The sequence below is a fragment of the Ornithodoros turicata genome, unplaced genomic scaffold, assembly GCF_037126465.1.
Source record: "Ornithodoros turicata isolate Travis unplaced genomic scaffold, ASM3712646v1 ctg00000915.1, whole genome shotgun sequence".
NCBI classification, from domain to species: Eukaryota; Metazoa; Arthropoda; class Arachnida; order Ixodida; family Argasidae; genus Ornithodoros; species Ornithodoros turicata.
Window position 1 is genome coordinate 311464 of NW_026999417.1, and position 23537 is coordinate 335000.

General features: G+C 46.7%; 1 protein-coding gene across 3 annotated transcripts in view; it reads left to right on the forward strand.

Annotated features, from left to right (window-relative positions):
- LOC135375679 (spatacsin-like) overlaps nt 1-23537 on the forward strand; it is a 504414-nt gene that overhangs the window by 282630 nt on the left and 198247 nt on the right. For all 3 annotated transcript variants that reach the window (XM_064608337.1, XM_064608338.1, XM_064608339.1), the window contains one exon: nt 6272-6371. In XM_064608337.1, the coding sequence (XP_064464407.1) occupies nt 6272-6371 (100 nt within the window). The remainder of the gene's footprint in view (nt 1-6271; nt 6372-23537) is intronic.

Here is a 23537-nt window from a genome sequence, read left to right on the forward strand (position 1 = left end):
CAAGATTGATTTGTTGTTGGAGAATCGCTTCCTAATCTTACCGCTTTGTCTGCACTCAGCAAACTTTGCGAGAGAGGAACAGAAGGTAATCGGCACAATGCAAGCGGCGCAGTGGGTGTAACCACATTTATGTTCCTTGTTCAATGGTTTTACTGTGCATTAGCATGCATGTTAATTTAAAAAAATCCCGTCTCCCAATTTAAACAAATAATGTGATGGCACTTGATCGGCTGTGATCCGTTTCCTCAGCTTTTCGCAAAGGCGCTCCTGTAATTTCCGGGATACGGAAAAATCGTCCCCGGTGGGAACTTAGGTTAGTTTTTAGGGTTAGGTTAGTTTAGGCTTGTTTTTGACAGTTCACCGTCCACAGTCCATCGCATCGTCCTCATCACATTATAACTGGATATTCCGAAATCCTAAGCTGTTTGGAGAAGGCGTTTGATCGAAGACCGCTTGGTCGAAAGCCGGTTGATCGACGCCGTTTGTTCGAAAGACGTTTTTTCGAAGGGAGTTCGAAGCTCGCAGCGTGTCGTTAGCACCCCTTTTTCTGTAATATTTGACTCGAACATATGGAGCATGAGGCAATCAGTGTCCTCTCCTTTTTTGCTTGTTTGTTTGTTTGTTTCTTGCTTTTTTTTTAGCTAAAGAGGGGAGACCACTGGTTATTTGCAGACCTTTGTCATTCACGAACAGCACAGCCTTCTGGCTTTTTACTCTCTCCCATCCGAAAGGAAATAAAATTGAATTGAATTGAATAGAACAAAGCGGAAGTATCCCGCGTAGCAGTAGGACACATACCGAAGAAAATGTCTTCAAGTTGGGAGCAGCCAATAGTCTGTGCTTCTTCTGGGCACCCTTTTCATTGCTGGGATCCGAAATGGGATAGTGATATGTGCACCAAAGGCAATCGAAGTCTGAATGCTAAGAAGGAAATTTCGCCATAGTATAAAATACAGATATTGTATTAACAGCCATATAAAACTTTAGTTCAATCTTGTTTAGAGTATGCATCTGCTCCAAACGAAGCAATAAAAAAAATCAATCAAACGACCGCCGCCGTTTCGATCAAACGGTGTTCGATCAAATGGCTTTCGACCAAATGTCCCGCATTTGATCAAACGGACGGTTCTTCCTGGGGAAATATTTTCCGGGGAGGAAAATCCGGCATCTTGGGCGAGCTTTGATTATATGAAACGACTTCTCCATGATCATTCCTTCATTTGGCAACTAGCGCTCATATTCATCTATGGAAACCCCAATTTTGTAATTGCATCTGTGTTGCCCTTCAAGAATAGTGATTTTTCTAAAATACGCATAAATTTGGCTCACATGGCGTCGAGTTCTTCAGCTTTTCCCCGACCGAATTTCACGTTGTCAAGTTTGGATTGAATTAACTGAGACCTCAGCATCCAACACAACGAAATCTGGAGTAAAAATTTACGCTTCAGAAGTTCTTCTAAAAAAAAAGAAAAGGCATATATTATCCTGTCCCCATAATAAGGAGGCCGAACTGCACTTTTTTGCAATGCTCAAACAAGAACCTGTTATGTTGTCAGGTGACCATTGTTATTATTTTTCTACTCTGTGTCCTTCTATTTTTTGTCGAATCGTTCCTCTTGGCGTCCAGGAAAAAAAAAAGACCGTGTTGGGAATATCGTGACTCTCGCTGCGATTCCTGCGAGGTCTTGCCGCTCAACCTTTCCATATCTTGTTTGGTTGGTTTCCGTGTGTCGACCCGAAGCCTTTATCGCCCTTCACCTGCTTTGTACGGTTTTGCAAACTGGCACACCAGAAGAAGGGGAGTCCCCTGTCACTGGGGTTGTCGACTGACATCATTTTTCTGAGCGGGTATAAGGTGAAAGAAGAAGAAGGGAGAACATGGGAGAAAGGAGCCTTTCAAATATGTTACTGAAGTTTCCGGGTAATAATAAGAAGTCTGTTCTACGACGGAAATTTTGAAAAGACGTTTGCACCAACGCCTTGTAAATGAATTCGGATATTTGATAATGCTTACTTACCAGAAATATACATATCAAAATGTCATTTTTTGCACCAATAATAGAGTTATTATCAAGGTAAATTGCATGTAAGCGAGTGCAGAAAAAAAAAGGAATACCGTTTCGAGCACTATAGATTTTCCAGACTGGCATTGTAAGCGCTGTGTGCAGGCAATGTTTATAGCCTAATTTACAGTCGCTGGTAGATCCAGTTGAGAGCCTCCGAGATACCGGCATCCGTACTATCCGATCACACTTGTACGTCGGCATACAGTAAGTATGCACTAGTAAAACAATACGAAGAGCAACTAAAAATTCCATAATCAGTCAGTACAGGCGCCAGTGACTTGTGAAAACAATAATTGTAGCATAAATATATAACAACAAAATAAAAATAAAGTACTCATATAGCAATAGGAGACAAGCAAAGAGACGTGAATGCCTCGAATCGAACTGCGGACCTTTCGTAGCGAAGTCCGACACTTTACCTCTCGACAAACAGCGCAGAGGGCGCGGACCGCCTTAAACTCGCGAGGTCAACCATGCTCAATGGGGATTATTTCAGGAGTCGGAGGCGTACGGCATGATAAGGACGGCGAGCCTGGCGCCATCTAGAATCGGGAAAATCGTGTATCAGAGTTGCTCCCCGAGTGGTATGGCCTCTTAAAGGGTAGCGTGGTGGTTCTGCGCAGTGTGTCTTTGTTTTGCGCGTGCGCAGGACTACCACCGCTATCCTTTGCGTACGCAATGGCGATAGCGTAGATGCACTAAAACTTACTAATATCGGCCACACTCCTGTTACTTTCCTTATTTTGAAACACGGCGTCTGCATCTCCCGCTGCAGCACCTCCGGCACATCTGTCAACCCTATGTTTGTGCTCGGCAGCACAGTATCTACGCTGTAACTCCGCGGCATTCGTGTAGCCAGACGACATCACGTGAGACGCCCTATGAACATACTTAGCAAAGAGCAGCGTGGGTAAAAGGGTCCGCACTTTGTTGGTTGCGAAGGTCGTGCGGAAGATTAGGAGGTGGTGGGTTTGAGTCCTACCACCGGCTGTGCTGTCAAATGTTTTCCCTGCATTTTACGACAGACTTTCCAGACCAATGTCGGCACAGTTCCCAATGAAGTCGACCCAGGACGCACTCCTCCTGCTGTCCTCTCTCTATCTGTCCACGTCTGTACTCCGCTTATAGCCACAGTTGCTTCGTGGCGTTGCTTCGTGGCGCAATCCGCACAATACAAACAGCTCAGCGAATGTAACCGCTTTTATGTTGCTCATTCAGTGACGTGCAGCTTTTGTTGTTCATTAACATCAAGGTTAATCTTAAGGGGACTATGAAACGATTTTTTTCTTCGTTTCGTTCGAAAGAAGACATTTTTCTGAGTCGAGAACCGAAATTTTACTTTCGTCGCGCGAGCTGATTTCTCGGGAGCGAATTTAAACGGAGCGGCGAAGGGAGGACAGCTGGCGCCGCGCCGTGACGAGCTGCCGAGCGGAGACACAACGGGTAACTTGACGCGACCACGGCCGGCTCAGCAACACGTCATCGTGACGTGTTGCCGAGCCGAGGAATCCCGCCAGGAGCATGCGCCGTAGGATTCCGCGTATGCGTTCATCGGGAGTGGAAATCTCCATGACAGCAGCTTTCGCGCGATCGGCAGATTTCGGCAGTGGCGGCAGCCACAGCGCGAGCTCGCGGCATTACTTGCCAGTGTGCAACACCGGTGACGTAACGGGGAACCGAAGAGCGGTCCGTACAGTTACACTATCGGCAGGGAAATATGCGCGGGAGAGGAGGAACGCGGAAGAGACATTTCCAGCGCGCGCTCCTTGCAGAGTGGAGCGATTTCGTCCGGAAAAATTTGTGGCGTATTAGTTTCTCTGCGGGAAGAACAGTTTCCATCGAAAAAAAGTATGGGGGTTCGGGAAATTTCATAGTCCCTTTAAAACAAGTGTGTCTCCCAATATCAACAAATAATGAGGGCGAATGATAGAACTTGATCGGCTATGATCCGTTCCATCAGCTGTTCACAACGGCGCTCCTGTATTTTTCGGCGCACGGAACCCCGCTGGACCATTATTTCCGCCCACGACACCAGGGACCATTTTGTCCGGGACCATTTTTCCCGGAACCCCGTGCTCGCTCATACTGTTCACAAAGTTCAATCAGCAAAGGTCTCAAAAACCGATATCCCCTCTCCATAGTTTTTATTCTACCATCATCATCAACAGCAGCAGCAGCAACAAAAATCAAAGTTATCGCGCGGAAGCACGAACATTTTCCCTTTACTTCCGATCATCCGTATATCCTGTACATGTTGAGTGAAGAGGCGTTCGATGAAATTGTGTTCGATGAATCGAATAGTAACTAATGAATCAAGCCGTGTAGATGGGCGAATACTGTGCTTTTCAGTGTACGTCGTTGCTGAAGTACACACGCGATATGTAATGAAAATTGCAAAAAAGGAAAACTAAAGAAAACGTAAAAAATATGACTAATTCGGCCAATTCAAGTCCAACTCTTCTTTCTCTTTCAAAGGCGAAACGCTGTCCAGACTACTCTGGACAAACATGCTGATCCATTTCAGGAGGGCTCGCGATAAAATAAACCGCCGAAACTATTCTCCGCCCAGAAACTACATCATCCGTCCGCACTGAGGTGACGTTCTCTACAAGAAGGTTAGGCAGATCATTCATTTGTGGCGCAACCCTCAGGTGTTTGCATAGCGGCAGCAACCTCTGCTGGCGCACAGGGTGTGCACCCCGATTACTGTACCACGATCAACGGAAACACGCCATGGCACCCATCAGAAATCGCGTACGGGCAGTGCGAGCTCATCCTTCCTCAGCCAGCTTCCGGTAGGACGCCACCTAATACTAGACTCTGGCACTGCAGCTATGAGCGGTTGCAAGCTAGGACACTAGATGGCGCAGCAGATGGCGCACCAGTTTCGTTTTCACTGGCTTTGGCCAGGTCTGTTTCAGATGTCGTAACTTTGTGGTAAATATCTGGACTGCGCTGTAATTTTTAGGGATCGTTGTAGGCATAATTTTATACTCCCAGTGCACAGTTTTCCTGTAGCAGGATTGCAGAACAGCCAAAAACGACCAGAGCAAGAAATGCAGTTTTTCGTCTTTTTCACCAAGGCATTGTAACTTATCTATATACGATATAGAAAAAATACGGCCTTGTAGCGGCCTTTGCCTGTCATAGAAAAACACGATGAAAAAAACTAGACTGTGCTATCTTGTTCGGTTTTCGCTAAATTCTTTCTGAAACAGCACCAAATATCACTGTTATTGCCTTACTCTCGGCCATATAGCACTGATGCAGAGCGATATATCGAAAAACGGCTTCTGTAGCGGGGTAGGAAAAGAAAGCAGCTTTCCAACGGTGCCAATATCTTCAGGAACACACGCGCAGGAGCGACGAGATCCTTTCTTGAAAGTGGCCGTTTTCAGGGGAGGTGTGGTACCGCAGCCTTAAAGAAATGTTATCGCGTTAAAAAAAAACACGCTCACCCATCCCTTCCTGTTTCCATCTCGCCCTTATTTCAGATAACTTTGTGGTGTTGCAACCATGCTGACGTTATCAGCAGAAGCTTGGAAAAGGAAAACTGGAAGGGCACGTGCACGGCCCCCTCCATGGATACTTTTGGGAATCTGAGTGCGGCCGGCAATTTACGCGCGTCCAAACGACAGTTTCGCAATTTTTTTCCTGTACCACCATCGTAGTATTGACTAGTGAATGAATGTATTTTGCAATAGAATGGGGTAAGTCCGACATACGCTTTTTGTTTCTGAAAAAATACAATGAGATAAAGAATAGAAAAAGAAAAGAAAACGTGAGGTTGACTTAGCAGACTTCGGAGCTCAATTGGGAAAATTCGATTTCTCGCGAATTAAATTAGATAAAAGTGCTCAGAAGTCATGGCAAAAGCTCCCTCCTTATAAATAGCGTTGACCTCATAATGTTCGGAGAAGTAGATTTTTAGTACGATATTTTAACAGGTTAGGTACACCCGGTATGTGCGTTTTAGAAAGAAATGTTGTGTTCGGTAAAGCACTGTTTCGTTTCATATCCCACTGCGGTGGGTAGTTTTTTTCCCTCTTTCCCTTCATCAAAATTGGACTGGAAGTAGCCAGTCACGAGACTCGGATATGTGCTTTTTTTTAAATTGAGCAAAACAGATCATAGCTAACTCTCGTTATAAACATAGTATGGTCGTAATAGTTTACTCGCAGCATCATGAAGTCTTTTCCCTGCAGTGGAGTTGTTCGAGGATATGCAGCAGAACAAGGCGAAGGCTGACCAGATGCTTCGATCCCTATCAGATGCTGTCCAAAGAAATCTCCAGCGATCTACTCAGTGAGTGAACCTTGCGTTAGTTCAGTTCAATTTTTATTTTTATGGTGCCCATGAACAACCGCAGTCTGAATGAGGTGTGCAAGTTTCTGGCGATCAGGCTTTAATACCTGGAACAATCAATATGACATCGGCCGGCATGGTTTATGGACGGTGGTTCCCGTAGAAATGTGTATAAATAATAATGTGTGTAACTTCATACACTTGTATAAGCACTACTATTGCGAATTACATGCACGATGTCAAGTAAAATATTCATAACGTGTTATACTTGCTCTTTCTTACATTAGCTTAAAACTCTACAAGACGCACCTGCATGTATCAGTGCAAGTCTTGTGCTGATAATCGCAGGTTTCACAAAGAAAATGTCACATACGAAAGGACATGAGATTACGTACTTGAATGTTCGAATTCCGTCCTAAAATGTAATAGCAAAACTGAATTTGTTAACAAAAATTTGATTAAAGAATGATGAAAGCTGGAAGGCACTGAAAAGGTTAGCCAGCTGTAGGACTCGAACTCACATCTTCTGGATTACCGCCTCCAGCCTTCAGCCTCAGAACATCAATTTCTCATGATTAAAGAATTTCGCTTTTCCTCAGCTACTAATAAGTTACTCGGGAATTGTGAACGCCACTTGAACCGGCATGCCGTGATTTGAACGTTCATGCCGTCATCAAGCCGTGGTCATGGCGTTGTTGAGGCTTAAAGTGTCACAGAAGTCATTACAGTCACTACAGAAGTCGACACCCTGTTTTCTTCCTGTAAAGCTGTTAAGCAGGCCAGTAAAATGCACCATGAGAAGTAATTCACACCACAGAGTCATAATTATCGTAGAAATGGAATTTAAAGTGCGCTGCAAAAAGCGACCGTGCGCGACAGTGGTGGAGAGCAGTACCGTCCTCTGACCTTGCGCTGACGTCATACTCTCAGTGGTCGCTGACTGATTCAGAGAAACGTCGTCTCCTAGTCAGCTGTTTAGGGCTCTGAAGAAGCATTGCACCCAGAGAAACTCCGGCGGGACAACTATATCGTCCATGCGCGGTCACCTTGCCAATCCCGGATCCCCCCAAGTACAGTGGGCCAAATGAGTGGTGTGCTGAGCGAACTGCCAAAACATTGCAGGCGTGTGCCCATGATCGAAGCCGGGCTCGTGACCTTTGACAGCACGCGATTGCCGCACGCCATGCGTGTTCTCGTTGAACTACGACAACAAGCTTAGTATTCACGTGTGTAGCTATTTTCGTAGTAAAAGTTTTTTGAAAGCAGCCTGCTCGTCTGGATATTGAACTACTTTATTTGCCGCCAAGTATTTGTACTAAAGCCACGTGACACCCTGACGTGAGGGCTCTCATGTTACCTAGTCCATGTGCGCTGCCGGTGAAGGACACGGGAATAGCACTGCGCATGTGATCTCGAAGGCGCGGTGGGCGGTGGTCACTCATTTTTATCGGGTGGGGTGATAAACAGCAGACTATCAAACAAGCACGCTTTTGGTTGCTTTTATGTACACATAGCACGCAATAAAAGGAAGAGGTGACTTGCCTATTGGCTGCTGTTTCCTCCTTTTATCAAGGGACCATATCTTTATTGAGTACACGAGGCCATCAGACTCAATGTGCTAGATCGCTGTTTTACTAGTGTATTTGTTTTACGCACTAAGGTGGGGTACTCTTCACAAACTTATTGAGCTGTTCTTTGCGCTTTTTTTTTTCTTCCACTGCGCTTTTTCCTTGGTCATGGATGACAAAAAGTATGAACGTTCCCCCTTGAATAGAATACCGATTTGGGCCTGTTGGCCACGCATGATAAAATCGCTAAAACCTGTGCTAAAAGCCCGTTCCGACATACAGCGCTTTGCTCCACAGCGCTGCACCATAGCACTGCAAAACAGCGCTGTATTTCCACAGTGGGGTTCGCATTTGCAGCGCTTGTCCCAGCGCTGTACTTGGTGATCTCACGTGATCGAAAAAAAAAAAAAACAGCCCCATCACGTGAACGCGGCGCCGCATTCTCATTGGTTCAGGGAGCCTATCGCTGGGAGACAGCGATGGGAAAGTTCACCGAAGCTCAACTTCGCCAAGCGCTGTTTTCCATCGAGTCGCAGCCGGGAGAGGAGGGAAAAACAGCGCTGTTTTCCAGTGCTCTGGAGCAAAGCGCTGTATGTCGGAACGGGCCTTAAAAACACTAAGGATGACACATGACGAACGCACTGCTCCCCCCTTTCCCCACCTTCCACGCCCATGCATAGGCCACGAAACGTGCACTTGTTTATTGACGACTGTTTGTATGCTAAATTCTGAACTGGCATACGTTGTTGTCGTGCTCAGGAAGCTGCAGGTCCTCCTCAATGGCACGACCCAGTTCCGCCTTTTTCGCCAAGTTAATACATGAAATTCTCCGTTCGTTGTTTTCAATGTCCACTTGTTTTTTTTTTTTCTGTGTACAGTCTGTGTACATCACCCCTGTTTTTACTGGACGCGTTCAAAACGTTTATCTTGCAGCGCTGGACACAGAACTAAACCACGTTTATTCGCAAGAATTTGGTTTCAAGCACAGGATCGTAACTGCTACAGGATTAATGGGTATTGTGTTTCAAAGAAAAAAGCACAAAAGCGTCGATTATGTCTCATTGCTGTTTTTATGACATGTTGCAAGTACAATTACGGTCCTGCTACACGAGCAGCAAATTAGCACTTAGTATTTGCAGAATTGAATGGCCACAACTGTATGGTTCACGAAAAGTAGCAGGGCGAGTACTTCCTCTTTATTCGGTTTACATTACCATGCCACGTGAAATTATACAATGCACCTTATGTAACCATACTTCATGCAATAATAATTGCAATACCCCTCACGAAGAGATGCCATTCGTGTACTTTTTAGAGTCCATTTAAGGTTGAGTTCAGTGTACATAAGCAGCGTATGTGAACATATTTTGCGTGTTAGGAGCATGGAACACAAATACATACAGCATATATAACATGTAAATCATGTATGTAAATTTCGTCAGTGGGACCGTGATTACCGTGATAATAAAAGGCAAGATTTTCGACTCAGTCATTGTGAAGCATGCAACACTGTTTTACGCGTCATTCCACATATACAGGGGCGACGCAACGTCTTGAATTCCAGTCCTGACGTTCTTACCCCAGATCCCAACCAGCGCCTCCTTTCATCCCCCACCGCCACCACCACCACCAATTCATGCCCGGGTTCCAAAAATTCTAGGCAGTCTCAATAATAATGGTACCGTAATGTTACACGTAAGGCAGTCGAATGAAGGCGGTCACAGCGGGCGAGAACCAGAGAGCTTGGAATTATATGCGCCGGGCTGTGGGGTGCAGCTTTCAATTCTACAGCTCATGGCACACATGAGACTGAGAGCTGTGTTAAACATTCTGGAACAAGTGAACACTTTGAGGTCATGTCGTCGTGAGTTCCACCGCGTCAATCGACAAAGCTTTGACTACGCTGGCAATTTGATCGATTCAGGAAAATTGTTTATGGCATTATATTTGCATGCAGCACCTGAGATAACACTTTTGGCGCTTCACCTCCATGACAATTTTGCGCCCCTTCACAAATTCAGGGGGTCTTCAGGTACCCCTGTAGCTCCCCTTCGGCCGCCCCTGCATACATGTATGCACTGCAGGGAATGAGCAATCAGATGAATGAATTATTTACAACGAGGAGAGAAGTAGTAAAGAGAACTGTAATGGTAACGGAACTAAAAACGGTATATCACCGAAATTACAACTTGTAACAGTATCGGAGACGGAAACAAAAGAGCGTCCTTCGCTTACCGACAGTGTTACATCCGCTACCAAAACGAAGTAACGGAATACCGATACCTGCTACTCCACAAAAAGGTCCCGCAATACTAGCGTCGCTAAGCATTCAAAAAGTAACGCGATACCGCTACCGCTACCAAATAAAAGTAACGTAAGTACTATGCCACTGTGTACCCTTCTCCAGGCAATACCTTACCATGGCATCTCGTTGCATAATCTGTCTAAAGACGGTGCAATATTTATGTTCATTCACATAGCATGCAGTATAAAGAATACCACTACTTACAGCCAAGACATATTATTTCACATTGATTTTGACCTTGAGAATTTGCGTTTATATTTTTGTCATAATTCAGTGCATATAGCGCATATGTGTATTTAATAATTGTCTCGACAGAACGTTTCGAACAAAAGACTGCTTTTCAGCAATGACTGCATGATGTTCGAGATATGCACGAATCCCAACTTGAGACTTTTCCTTCTGCTTGGTATTGACGGAATGATCAGTTTTTCCCTGCTGTCAAGTGCCGCAAATGCCATCATTAGTGACCACTCATCGATCCATCAATAAGTATGGTTACCAGGTGGGCCATTCCACGCCAAGGGTGCCGCTCGACCCCCCCTAGAATTTTATGTGAATTTTTTTTTATTGTTCCTTATGACTCCGAAAACAACAGAACTTGGTCTTTTCTAGCGAAATTGAAATTTATAGGGTGCGGAGCCCCTCAAAGATGCAGTGCTTGGCGAAAACCTATGTCGGTTTAAGCAGGTATTACGGGCCACGTAAGGCACGGAGCACGTAAGGCACGGAGCACGTTAAAAAGCGTCTTATATGATAGGAGAGAGTTCATTTTATGGTATGTAAGCAATTTTCACCATCACACTTGACGAGCTCGACGCTTGTGGCGTGCACGAAATTTGCAAAGTTTGTGCAAGTTTACCAATTTTTTTGCAATATAAAATTTTAGAATTTCTTCTTCAAGATTTTTTGTCATATAGCCCCGGTGTTGCACTTTCAACACGAAAAAATCCAACCCCTCAGGTGCACTGTAAGCCGCAGTAAAAAATCGGGAAGTTGTAAAAATTCGACAAAATGCACATTTTTGCCCGAAAAATTCGGTGTGAGGAGGTCGGGATAGAAGCGTCATCAAGGTGTCATTCGATGCATCGTCTTCCTAGCAAGTCGTAGCAAAAAAATATCAGAGGTACTGTTTGTTAAATTCAAATAATATTTTTTAATTGAAGATAACTTCGCAAACGTGTATGCGCCCTGCGGCGCAGCGTACCGAATGTACAACTGAGCGGGTCACTCACAAAATACTAGAAGGAAAGAAAACGCTAGGCAGTCGCATTATTGAAGAGCAAACAACGGTTGCAAACATGTGTTTGCCTCCTTCGAGACCCGACGGTTGTGCAGTGAGCGCTCATCAAGCTGGCTATCTTGCGCTCTAACGAAACTTGTAGCCAGCTCGCGGTGGTGGTAAGTAAGCGATAACTAAAGACATGGAGATAGGGGTCCATTCAGGTTTCATGGCACCATATGGTTTATTTTTGGCCGTGTGGCATCCGGCACCCGTCAGTCGAGTCGTTGACATGAGTAGGGTAATCACGACATGCACAGTGATCAAGTCCTGCCTGCACCGAACACAAGCCGAGAGTGCTTTAACCAGTAAGTTCCTGGTATGGTTCATTTCATTTTTTTGCATGTACATGTTAACTCATTTCAGTATTGGAAACAGATCCCTTTAGCTGTCCACTCCTCTTGCACGCATATAAAACTTACTTAGTAGCTGTGATGTATGACCTTTTCGCTTTGTGCGCCAACAGCTGAGATGTACGTATAAGAGAAAATTTTGCCAGTCACGGATGATATCACTTTCGATACCGGATAAGCTACTTCCGGGCATTTTTGTTGTGTACAGAGCTATGATACATGTACTGCGTTATTCAGGTCAGCTCTAACGTTTCTTTCGTAGTCATCTTGCATACGGGGGATGGTTATGTAGCAGCCGACAGGCTGTATTATTTCTCGAAAACCGACTTCCTTCGCGGCCCCCGCTTCTTCACAGACACACGCCGTGCCAGACCGATCACGTGAACCCGCGACGCTGAAAATTTCTTCGAACTCGCGGGGTCGCCTGGCATGCGTGGTCTGCCTCTCGGACGCGGTGTAACCTGACACCCGGTTTGCGCGTCCCGAGGGGGGCAGTCTGGACTGGGGTTCCGAAGGAAGCGGACGCTAAAATAAACACGGCTCATAACGTAAAAGAAGTTGTCTTTCTTCTGTGACTCCAAATTCAATCTTACAACTGGTGACCCTCTACACTTCGCAACAAATTGGTGACTCCGGACTTGGAACTTTTGTGCACCTTCTCTCCACGCTTCTCTGCTCATCATCGTACGCCGTGTGATTCTGGGTTACGCTCCACTTCGCTTGGCTCTTTCCGATTTCTACTTCGTCGTCTTCGCTCCTCATCCGCCACACATCGCCATGCCTGGTGACACCGAACCCGCCAATGGTACCGCAGCCCAGACTCCCGCCCAGACTCCAGCTCACGAACATCATATTCAAGCCGTGAGTTTGAAACTTCCCCAGTATTGGCCGTCTGACCCCGAACTTTGGTTCTGCCAAGTCGAAGCACAATTCCGCGCACGTGGAATTTGCGCGCAGACCACCAAATACGGACATGTAATTAGTGCTCTGCCACCGGAGATTGCTGTAGAAGTGCGCGACATTATCGTGTCACCTCCTCCGCACAACCCATACGACAAAGTGAAAGAGGAGTTGATTCGACGGACAGCAGCGTCGGAGCAGCGACGTCTTCAACAGCTCCTCATCGCGGAGGAACTAGGTGACAGGAAGCCGTCGCAACTTTTGCGACGCATGCAGCAACTTCTTGGCTCCAACACACTGGCAACACGATTCTGCGGTTCTGTTTTTGCAGCGCCTGCCATCGCAAGTGCGCATGGTGCTTACAGCAGCAGGAGATATCAGCATCGATGACCAGGCACGTCTCGATGACCGTATCTTGGAACTTTCGATTCAGTCAACATCTCCGATCGCGTCGGTCGACGCAGCCGCAGCGTCGAGCTCAAGCACCGGTGCGTCACACACGCCACCTATTCAACAGGTTGTGCCAGTGTCCGAATCCATCGCAGCACTTACGACCAACGTCGAGCAACTACAGAGCACTGTAGCACACTTGACAAACATGGTCGCCAATATGCAGGGATTCGGCCGTACGACACGCCAACGCGGTCGAACACCATCGCGGTCCCGTCGCACTCGCTCAGCTTCACCGGCCGCCAACAGTACCATGTGCTGGTACCACCGCACCTTTGGTGACGCCGCCCAACGCTGCCGCCCACCCTGTGCAAGATCGGGAAATGCCACTCCCAGCCACTAACGACGGCTGGTGCTGCCGGGGAATGTGGAAGCCGTCTCTTCTTCGTTGCTGATAAGTGCTACGGTACGAGATTCCTTGTGGACACTGGTGCTGACGTAAGCATCATCCCGCCGACCCCACAAGATCGTCGTTTGCGCTCTCCAGAGTACAAGTTGCGCGCAGTGAAAAACTCTGCCATCGCCACTTACGGAGAACGTTCACTGACTCTGAACCTAGGACTTCGCAGAACATTTAAGTGGATATTCGTCATTGCTGATCTACCCCACGCCATACTCGGTGCCGACTTTCTCAAGTTCTTCGATCTTCTCGTTGACGTACGCCGGAAGAGGCTCGTGGACAATTCCACCACCTTGAGCATCCGCGGCGTGCCATCCGCTTACTCCTCCATCGGACCTACGTTTCTCCTCCCTTCGACATCTACTCGATTCTCATCTCTTCTGCGAGACTTCCCTGATGTTGTGCGTGCTACACCATCTCCTACGCCAGCGCGTCACAACGTCACTCACCACATCGAGACGAGCGGCCCGCCTGTACACGCTCGTCCAAGACGGCTCCCTCCTGAACGTCTTGCGATTGCTAAGCGTGAATTCGACCATATGTTGGAGATGGGTATCGTTCGCCCGTCTTCCAGCCCATGGGCATCCCCCCTGCATATGGTCCCCAAAAAGAATCCTGGCGACTGGAGACCGTGTGGAGACTACCGTGCGTTGAACAACGTCACCGTTCCGGACAGATATCCAGTCCCACATATCCAAGACTTCACGTCTCATCTACATGGTGCCACAATGTTTTCCAAGATTGACCTCATCAAGGCCTACTTCCAAATCAAAGGGAGGAAGAGGGGGAGTTGGTGATAGTTCATGTCGCTTCAATGCAGCACTGAGACGGGACGAAGGGCGGTTAAGACAAGGAGACAAACGTATCTGCAAACGTTTGTCTCCCCCTCTTCCTCCCTTTGATCAACTATATTTCCTGTACTAGGGGTACTCCTTTTGTCACTAACAACCTCATTCCAATTTGCAGATACGTTTGTCTCCTTGTCTTAACCGCCCTTCGTCCCGTCTCAGTGCTGCATTGAAGCGACATGAACTATCACCAACTCCCCCTCTTCCTCCCTTTGATCAACTATATTTCCTGTACTAGGGGTACTCCTTTTGTCACTAACAACCTCATTCCAATTGCAGATACGTTTGTCTCCTTGTCTTAACCGCCCTTCGTCCCGTCTCAGTGCTGCATTGAAGCGACATGAACTACTTCCAAATCCCGGTAGAGCCTGCGGACATTCCCAAAACGGCCATCATAACACCTTTCGGTCTCTTTGAGTATGTCCGTATGCCATTTGGCCTCCGTAACGCCGTTCAGACCTTCCAGAGATTCATCGACGATGTGTTACGCGGACTCGACTTCTGCTTCGCGTACGTCGATGACATCCTGGTCGCCAGCACGTCAGAAGAAGAGCATGAACGTCATCTTCGCTTGCTTTTCCAACGACTGCAGGACAACGGCGTAGTGATCAACGCCGCTAAATGCATCTTCGGCGTAGATGCATTGGAACTCCTTGGCCATCGTATTGATCGACACGGCATAACACCGCTGCCAGAGAAAGTCGACGTCATCAAAGACTTTCCCCTACCACCGACCCGTCGGAAGCTGCGAGAATTCTTGGGACTTGTGAACTTCTACCGACGGTTCATTCCTCATTGCGCCCGAATTCTCGAGCCTCTTCACAACCTCTTGACGGGCTCACGCAATCCAACCAGTGCCGTGGAATGGAACCCTCAAGCGAAAAATGCGTTCGACCTAGCAAAACAAGCCCTTTCCGATGCCGTACGCTTGGCCCACCCTCGTTCTGGTGCTCCAACGTGTCTCATGGTTGACGCTTCGGACAAAGCTGTCGGAGCCGCACTTCACCAACGAGATGACTATGGACATTTGCAACCACTCGGATTCTTCTCCAGGAAGATGAAACCTGCTGAAACCAGATACAGCACATTCGGCCGCGAATTGCTCGCAGTGTATCTGGCTGTCAAGCATTACCGTCATTTCCTGGAGGGACGTCAGTTTACCATCTTTACTGACCACAAGCCCCTCACATTTGCCATCAAGTCCTGCAGTTCGAATCATTCACCACGAGAACTTCGTCACATGTCCTTCGTGAGTGAATTCACCACCGACATCCAGCATATCGGCGGAAGTAGCAACGTCGTTGCCGACGCGTTATCGCGCCTCGACGTCAACGCCATCGCTGCTTCCCCGTCTCCCGCTGTCGATTTCGCTGCCATGGCTACAGCGCAACGTGAGGACACCGAGTTGGAAGCCTTCCGAAATTCACTTTCCACCAACTACCAGGAAGTCGCCCTACCTGTGTCCGCACAAACCCTCATTTGTGACATGTCGACAGGAACACCACGTCCATTCGTACCTGCTGGATTCCGACGCCAAGTGTTCGACTCGCTGCATTCCCTTTCGCATCCCGGGATTCGTGCAACGCAGCGTCTAGTCACAATACGCTACCTCTGGCCGGGTATCAACACCGATGTTCGCAACTGGGCACGTGCGTGTATTTCTTGTCAGAAGTCCAAAGTGCAAAGGCACACCGTCACACCCTTGTCACGTTTCATACCGCCAGACAAACGATTTGACCAAGTCCATATCGATATCGTTGGACCTCTACCGTCATCTGGCGGACGCAGTTACCTGCTCACGATGGTCGATCGTTTCACCCGCTGGTTGGAAGCTGTGCCCATACCTGACATCAGTGCCGACACTGTAGCACAAGCCTTCATGTCGGGGTGGATATCACGCTTTGGCGTTCCCTCCACAGTCACGACGGACCGTGGATGCCAATTTGAATCCCGTCTGTTCCAAGCACTTTGCAGGACGCTAGGAACGAAGCATATCCACACGACAGCCTAGCACCCTTCTGCCAATGGGATGGTGGAACGATTTCACCGGCAACTCAAGGCATCCCTTCGAGCTACTGAGGATCAATCCCACTGGCTGGAACGATTGCCGCTCGTGCTGCTCGGTCTCCGTTCGGCTCTCAAGCAAGATCTTGGCTGCAGCGTGGCCGAACTCGTCTATGGAACGTCACTTCGCTTACCTGGCGAATTTTTCGTTCCCGTACCCTCAGACGCAGTTCCCGACCCCACCTGCTACGTCACGCGACTGCAGTCCGCTCTACAAGATATTCGACCGAAACAACCACGACAACCAGACCGCCGCACCGTGTTCATCGATGAAAACTTGAACACGTGTACACACGTTTTCGTTCGCCACGATGCAACCCGCAAGCCATTGCAACAACCGTACGACGGACCATATCGCGTCATACAGCGACGAGACAAGCATTTCGTTATTTCCATCAACGGTCACGAAGACACAGTCTCCGTCGATAGGCTAAAGCCAGCGCACATCGACATCACGCCGCATGGGACTCCTCCGCCCACGACAATTGTGACACGCTCAGCTGTCCGCCGTCAGACTCTTCGTCGTGTGCACTGGTCACAAGAACTGACAACGTCATGCTGACAACTTTGCATCATGACTCTCAACTATTCAACTATTCTACTCTCTGTTCAACTCTCAACCATGCAGTGCAATATTTCATGATAAATTATGTAATCATGTTATTTCTCGAGCATTCGTACGAATTTACTATATAGTGTATATATTTGCAATGTACTATGTTTTTTTTTCCCCCGCAGTTTCACGCTATAAGGGACCGAAAGTCTTCCCCTTCTAGTTTGAACAACGACCTTTTTCTTTATCGTTCACTTGTTCACTAGGAGGGGGACCCTTGTAGCAGCCGACAGGCTGTATTATTTCTCGAAAACCGACTTCCTTCGCGGCCCCCGCTTCTTCACAGACACACGCCGTGCCAGACCGATCACGTGAACCCGCGACGCTGAAAATTTCTTCGAACTCGCGGGGTCGCCTGGCATGCGTGGTCTGCCTCTCGGACGCGGTGTAACCTGACACCCGGTTTGCGCGTCCCGAGGGGGGCAGTCTGGACTGGGGTTCCGAAGGAAGCGGACGCTAAAATAAACACGGCTCATAACGTAAAAGAAGTTGTCTTTCTTCTGTGACTCCAAATTCAATCTTACAACTGGTGACCCTCTACACTTCGCAACAGTTATTTCAGAGAAGCATGGGTGAGCGTACGAGGACATGCACATTTATACTGCTTGCCATGTGAAGACACTTTAGTGTAAAAGCAAGACCTTAAAATGACTTCAGGGGGATCTGGGATTTTTCGACTTGTTCCTTGGCTTAGATCTTGACTTTCGCAGTTCAACTCACAAAAAACCGCTCACTTAACCCCTTGTTACCGTTGTTTCATGGCAGTGATCAGAGTCCAAGGAACAAGGAGAAAAGTCTCAGATCTCCCTGAAGTCATTTTTAAGGTCAGGCTTACACACCAGACCTCACACGGCAAGCAGTACACTCTAAACCCAGTGACGGATAGGTGCCGTCTGATCAACTGGCACATTTTTAAAAAAATGTGCCACATGACTTCAAGGGGCACGCGGTGCCTGCGAAAGCTGCAGGTGCCATGTGCACCCTGAAGCAACTGGCACGACGCTTGCTCCCTTGCGACATCCCTGCTGACGCCAGGAGCGACAGTGTACCGGACGTATCGAAGGGTTCCTTGTACCCACTAATACGCGAAACACATTGCGCCTTTCGAGTTCCCTAACAGAAAAATTACCTCCACGTTTCGCAAAAAAAAAGAAGAAAAAGCAAGGAAGAAAATGCTCCAAGCACATCGAACATGAAACACCAAATTTTATTGGCTTGCACATACCTTTAAATTGCATCCAGTACATCATCGTTTGCTGAATGGAAAGCATACACGGTTCACTAATCCCAACACACACATATGGAGCACACGTTGCACGGGCACACAACCCATCCGATGATCCGATGCACCAGAGAGTCCTCCAAACGCCGACCACACAATCCTCGAAACTTCAAACAGGCTGGCACTGAAAGCTCAATGAAGATCCTTAGTGACAAACACGACGGTTCCTCAAACGAAATGTGAAAGCTCAATAAAGATCCTTAGTGACAAACATGACGGTTCCTCAAACGAAATGGCAGAGGAACAATTGTCCAACAAGTGGCAACAGACACCAATTCCATGTGAGAAGCAGTTGCAATCTTGCACGCGTATATGTGACCGTTGAGACAGGAAACAACCTGTAAAGAAACCGAAGTGAATATCACGCTGGTATTGTTCCAACGTTAATGCTGGAATAGTACTCCATTTTGTAACTCACCTCCTCGCAATCGATACAGTCCCAGGGTCACCTATAACGAAAGAATACAATTAACATCGCTTGTAATGTACATCGTCGCTTCACCGATGCAGCCGATCCTCTCCTGCCGCCATTTGCAATGCGTCCACCGTCTGCAACAGAATGCACTTCGATTGTTAGACACGAGTAAAACGCAGGTGTCGTATGATGCATCACAGCTAGGTTGGCTTACCTTAAGCAAACATTAGACCTGTACTTAAAAAGCAAGGTGTCATCCTTGTCAAAGGCGAGGTTGCAACGCAAACAGCGGCAAGAAAGCGGGAAGGAACGTACTGCGGGAGAATACGTTGTGCCCTGTCACTCCTCACCGGCGGAGCGCGCAACAACGTAGTACGCTCCAACGAAGGCACGCATATTCAGCCGGCACACGCATTATTCAACAAGCACACGAGTACACCGTTCAGGAGGCACACATGTTATTCAGCGGGCACAAAGCCGTTTCATACCGGGAGGCGCTCATTATTTAAATAAAAAATTCAAATGAGTTTCGCAAGAAAACATAAGTAACTTCTAAACCAGGACGCTGTCGGTATTAAAATGGGTACTACCCCTTTTGGGACCTTCAGTGGACACCTTTTAGAGAAACACCTGCCAACGAAGCGGGTCATTTGTTGCAGTAATCAATTGGTTTCGGTTAACATATTTTTGTCGCGGCTGGTCGCAGTGAAGCGCAAAAGGACGCTTTTCTACTCCCTTATCCACCAATGAATTATGTTCTTACACCAATGAATTACGTCCTTTTGCGCTTCATCGCGAACAGTCGCGACAAATTATGTAAACCGAAACCAAGTAATTACAGCAACAATTGGCCGCTTCGGTGGCAGATTTTTCTCAAAAAGTTGTCCACTGAAAGTCCGAAAAGGGGTAGTACCCATTTTCATACCGACGGCGCCCTACTTTAGAAGTTATGGTTTTTCACGAAACTCATTTGAATTTTTATTTAAGTAACGAGCGCCTCCCGCTCATTCACACGGTGCGCAGCTTGTAGGTGGTATCGGACAGATACTTGTAAAAAAGAAAGTTCGTCGATTGATGCAACCTTTCGCGAATTATTTAGCCCGGGGATTTCACTGAAACACCCGTTATAATGTAACGTGTATAGATGTATAGAACCAAAACAGTGTAGACGCGTGGAATCAAAACAACTAGATCGTGTTCGGCCTCCCATGTAAGGTAACGTAGAAGGGCAGAAAATCCAGGGAACCGGTAAGGGAATGTGAAGGGAGGTGCCTCAGGATGTGAGTCGCCGATATTTCGAACCGAGACTGTCTCTGTTCGAAATATCGGCGACTCTCGTCCTGAGGGACTTCCCTTCTTGTGTAAACCAAGGGGATCCTATCTTGCCAGAAATGCTCTACCTGCGGCACAAACAACTTGGAACAGTCAACTTGCCAGCAGAGCACTTGAGAAGCCAGTGAAGTAGTAGGTTTGTTTTTCTTTTTGGTGACGGGAGAAAATTTATCTTAGGAGAAGCAGAACACGTCGGGAGAGGAGTTCAATTTATCATCTTTGTTTTCCATACGAACAAGCAAACACACCTTCAAGCAAAGTTGGCGGTACGTATGGAGTGCAATGGCTATGGCGATATTTTGTTGCGCTTCCGATATATTTTCGTACCCCTGTTCCAAGAGACACGACGCTATACTTATCTGCCTCGAAGTTGAAAAGCACAGTTTTAAATGTGCTATTAAAACTCTCGCACTAGTGTTGCAACTGATTGTTTGACGGAAACTTGCTTCGTAGCCCATATTCTTAAAAATTGCACATAATAACACAAACGAAAATTTAGAATATTTGAACGTTACAAATGAAACAAGATGACATATTGGCTGTAATGACCGGTGACGCCTATGTAATATGTAACGCTCATGATTGCGATGTGATAAAGAAAAAAAATGGGGATGTGAGTTAAGCTGATGACTTCGAACTATCCCGGAATGCTGCTTACATTGACGCCAGAAACTGCAAGAGCTTTTGTGATAGTGGCGTCGGTCCTCCCCCCGCCCCCATTCATATTTTTTTCTCACCTCGGATTTGCACGATTTCCGTGTGTCGGAGTGGCAAATCGGGAAGGGGGGGGGGGGGAGGGCTAGTCCCCCCATGGCTACGTCACCTGCTAGCTGGTAACCGATTTGATCTTTCTGTAGGAAAAGAGTCGATGTGTGGTCATTGCTATGAACTATTTCTGGGAACTTTCAACAAATTTTACGTGCTCGTGCTTAATCTTCATACACATAGGTTGTCAGCGGTTGCCAGCGCTTGTTTTTACGATATGATAATATGGCATAAATCAATTGTCTCTGTATATGATGATAGTTATTGAACGAAGTTATGTGGTGTTAAACAAACTCTGTTAAAGAATGTGCTAAATTGTGTTCTATTATGTGTGACATGGAATATTATCATGCTTCTGTTTAAAAATATGTGGAGACCACATTCAGACATTGCATCTATCTTTCATATGTGAGGTAAAGATGTCGCGGCGCTAACACGAAAGTAAAAAAAAAAAATAATAATAATAAGGTAAAGATGATGGACTGCAGTCTTCCACACGCAGGCTGCAAAACATCGAAGTTGGCTTGGTAAACCTTGTTTCTCTTGTTACTGAAGCGCGCGCGTCCCGACATCAACATGCTGGCTGAGAAAACACACAGACAACATACAGATAACAGGTTTCAAAAACGAGATCCACGTGTGGCATTGTTATGGCTCTGTCCCTGCTCAAAGTGCAACGCAGCGCATGCAAGAAGGATGAAACGCGTGCTCTTGGGCTAACCGCACTGGAGCTGTCACGTGACCAGTAGTTCGGCAGACATCCGTAAGGGGCGATTGAATCGCATGCTGTCGAGACAGGAGTGGCACCTATTGGCAGGAACATCGGTGGATATGCGAATATATTCCAAAAGCCGGGAATCATAATGCAGGAAGGAAAAAATAGCACCGACTTAACATAAAAATAGTGGCACATACAAAGAGAGCCTACCGCTTGCAACGCCAACCGTGGCACGCTTCCCGACGTATACAAATACTTAAGTGGTTTTCAGTCACTCATTCCCTCCCGAGGCTGCCCTGATGTTGTCTCCTATATCGGAGACGGAACGACTTATTAAATTGTTTTCTTTGTTATGTGAAGTCGGAAATATTTTTTCCTTCCTGCATCGGCGGATACTCCCGACAGCCTCTGCTCAGCACACCACTCATTCTAGTCCACTATACCCCAAGGGAACAGGTTTGCCGACTACAAAAGGAGCAAGCCCTCAAGACAAAAACAAAAACTAAAACACAACGGATGAAAATGTTTTGGCTCATACTTAACGGAGCTTAGGTTAGGTTCACGCTGAAGTTACTTAACTTTTACTTATTCAGCAAGTGCCCGATTAAGACATAGTAAACACCTACGTGAACCGTTGTGTGGTATCAACGTGTTTAAGAATTATTTTTCCCCAACTCCTATTTCCTATTAAAACTCCGTCAGACTTCCTCTCTCAGAATTCCTCAGTATAATATGTCAGTGGTTCAATTAGGTAGTTTCAAACTCATATCCACTTTGACAAAGTTACAATGTCATATCCATTAATCTTTGAGTGTATGCTCTTTGTCTCTTACAATAGCACCCACGGGTGCGAGTAGTATGATTAAATGAATAAATACCTCCTTTGCTCGACTGTGACAACAATCCCTGTAAAGTTCGTATTTTTTTTTTTTTTTTTTCACATCAAAACTATACCAAGTTTCCTTGGTGAATAATGGTGCATAAGTAGAATTTCATGTCATATTCATAATCATTTTCGTTATGCATAGTCGCTGACATGTACACAGGGTGTTTTACGAGAGGATGTCACTCAATTCCTAAAAATAGGCATTACTTCAGAAAATTATTAAACTACTTGAAATACACTCATACAGACTTTTGCCACAGATTGAGGCCGTTTGAATTGGTGTCACGCATTAATCAAGCTCATTTGTATAACTAAACTCGAAAAATTGACTAGCAAAGGCATTAGTTTTCTTCCTGAATTCCTAAGATGCCTGTGATCGTAACACAGTATTCCAATCAAGATCACGTGTTTTCTCACAAGATTTCAACAAAAATTTGACAGCCGAAAATCAGCCTCTGGGCGAAGCATGCCCGGTGAAATTTGAGTTTGAGGAAACTCTTGGCTGCGCCTTCATCAACGGCAAGTGGAAAGCAGTGAAGCAGTTTTATTCTGAAAGAGGGCCTTGGTCGTGCGTTCCGTCATTATCAATGGCCGGCGGCTGATGGCGGCTGATGGCAGATACGTTGATAAAGGCGAAAGGTGTGATTGTGGCGGGCTTCTTCTTGCACAGGAGAGAGGGTGTTTGGACGGAGTCAACAGTTCCGCAAGCGTAAATATCAGCGAGCAGCGCTTCACACAGCAACTGATTTTTGGCCGTCAAATTTTTGTCGAAATGTTGTGAGCATCCCTGTGATATTGATTGGAATAGTGCGTTATGGCTAGACCTCGGATATTTAGGCACTAAAAAACGCAGTTTTAGACGCCTATAATAGGCAGGAAAAGTACCGATTTAGGCAATAAAAGTCCCATTTTAGGCTCAATAAAATTAAGTATGTTGGCCTTCGGCTCAATCATCACGCGAAGGTTCACGCTTATTGCACTTTCGGGA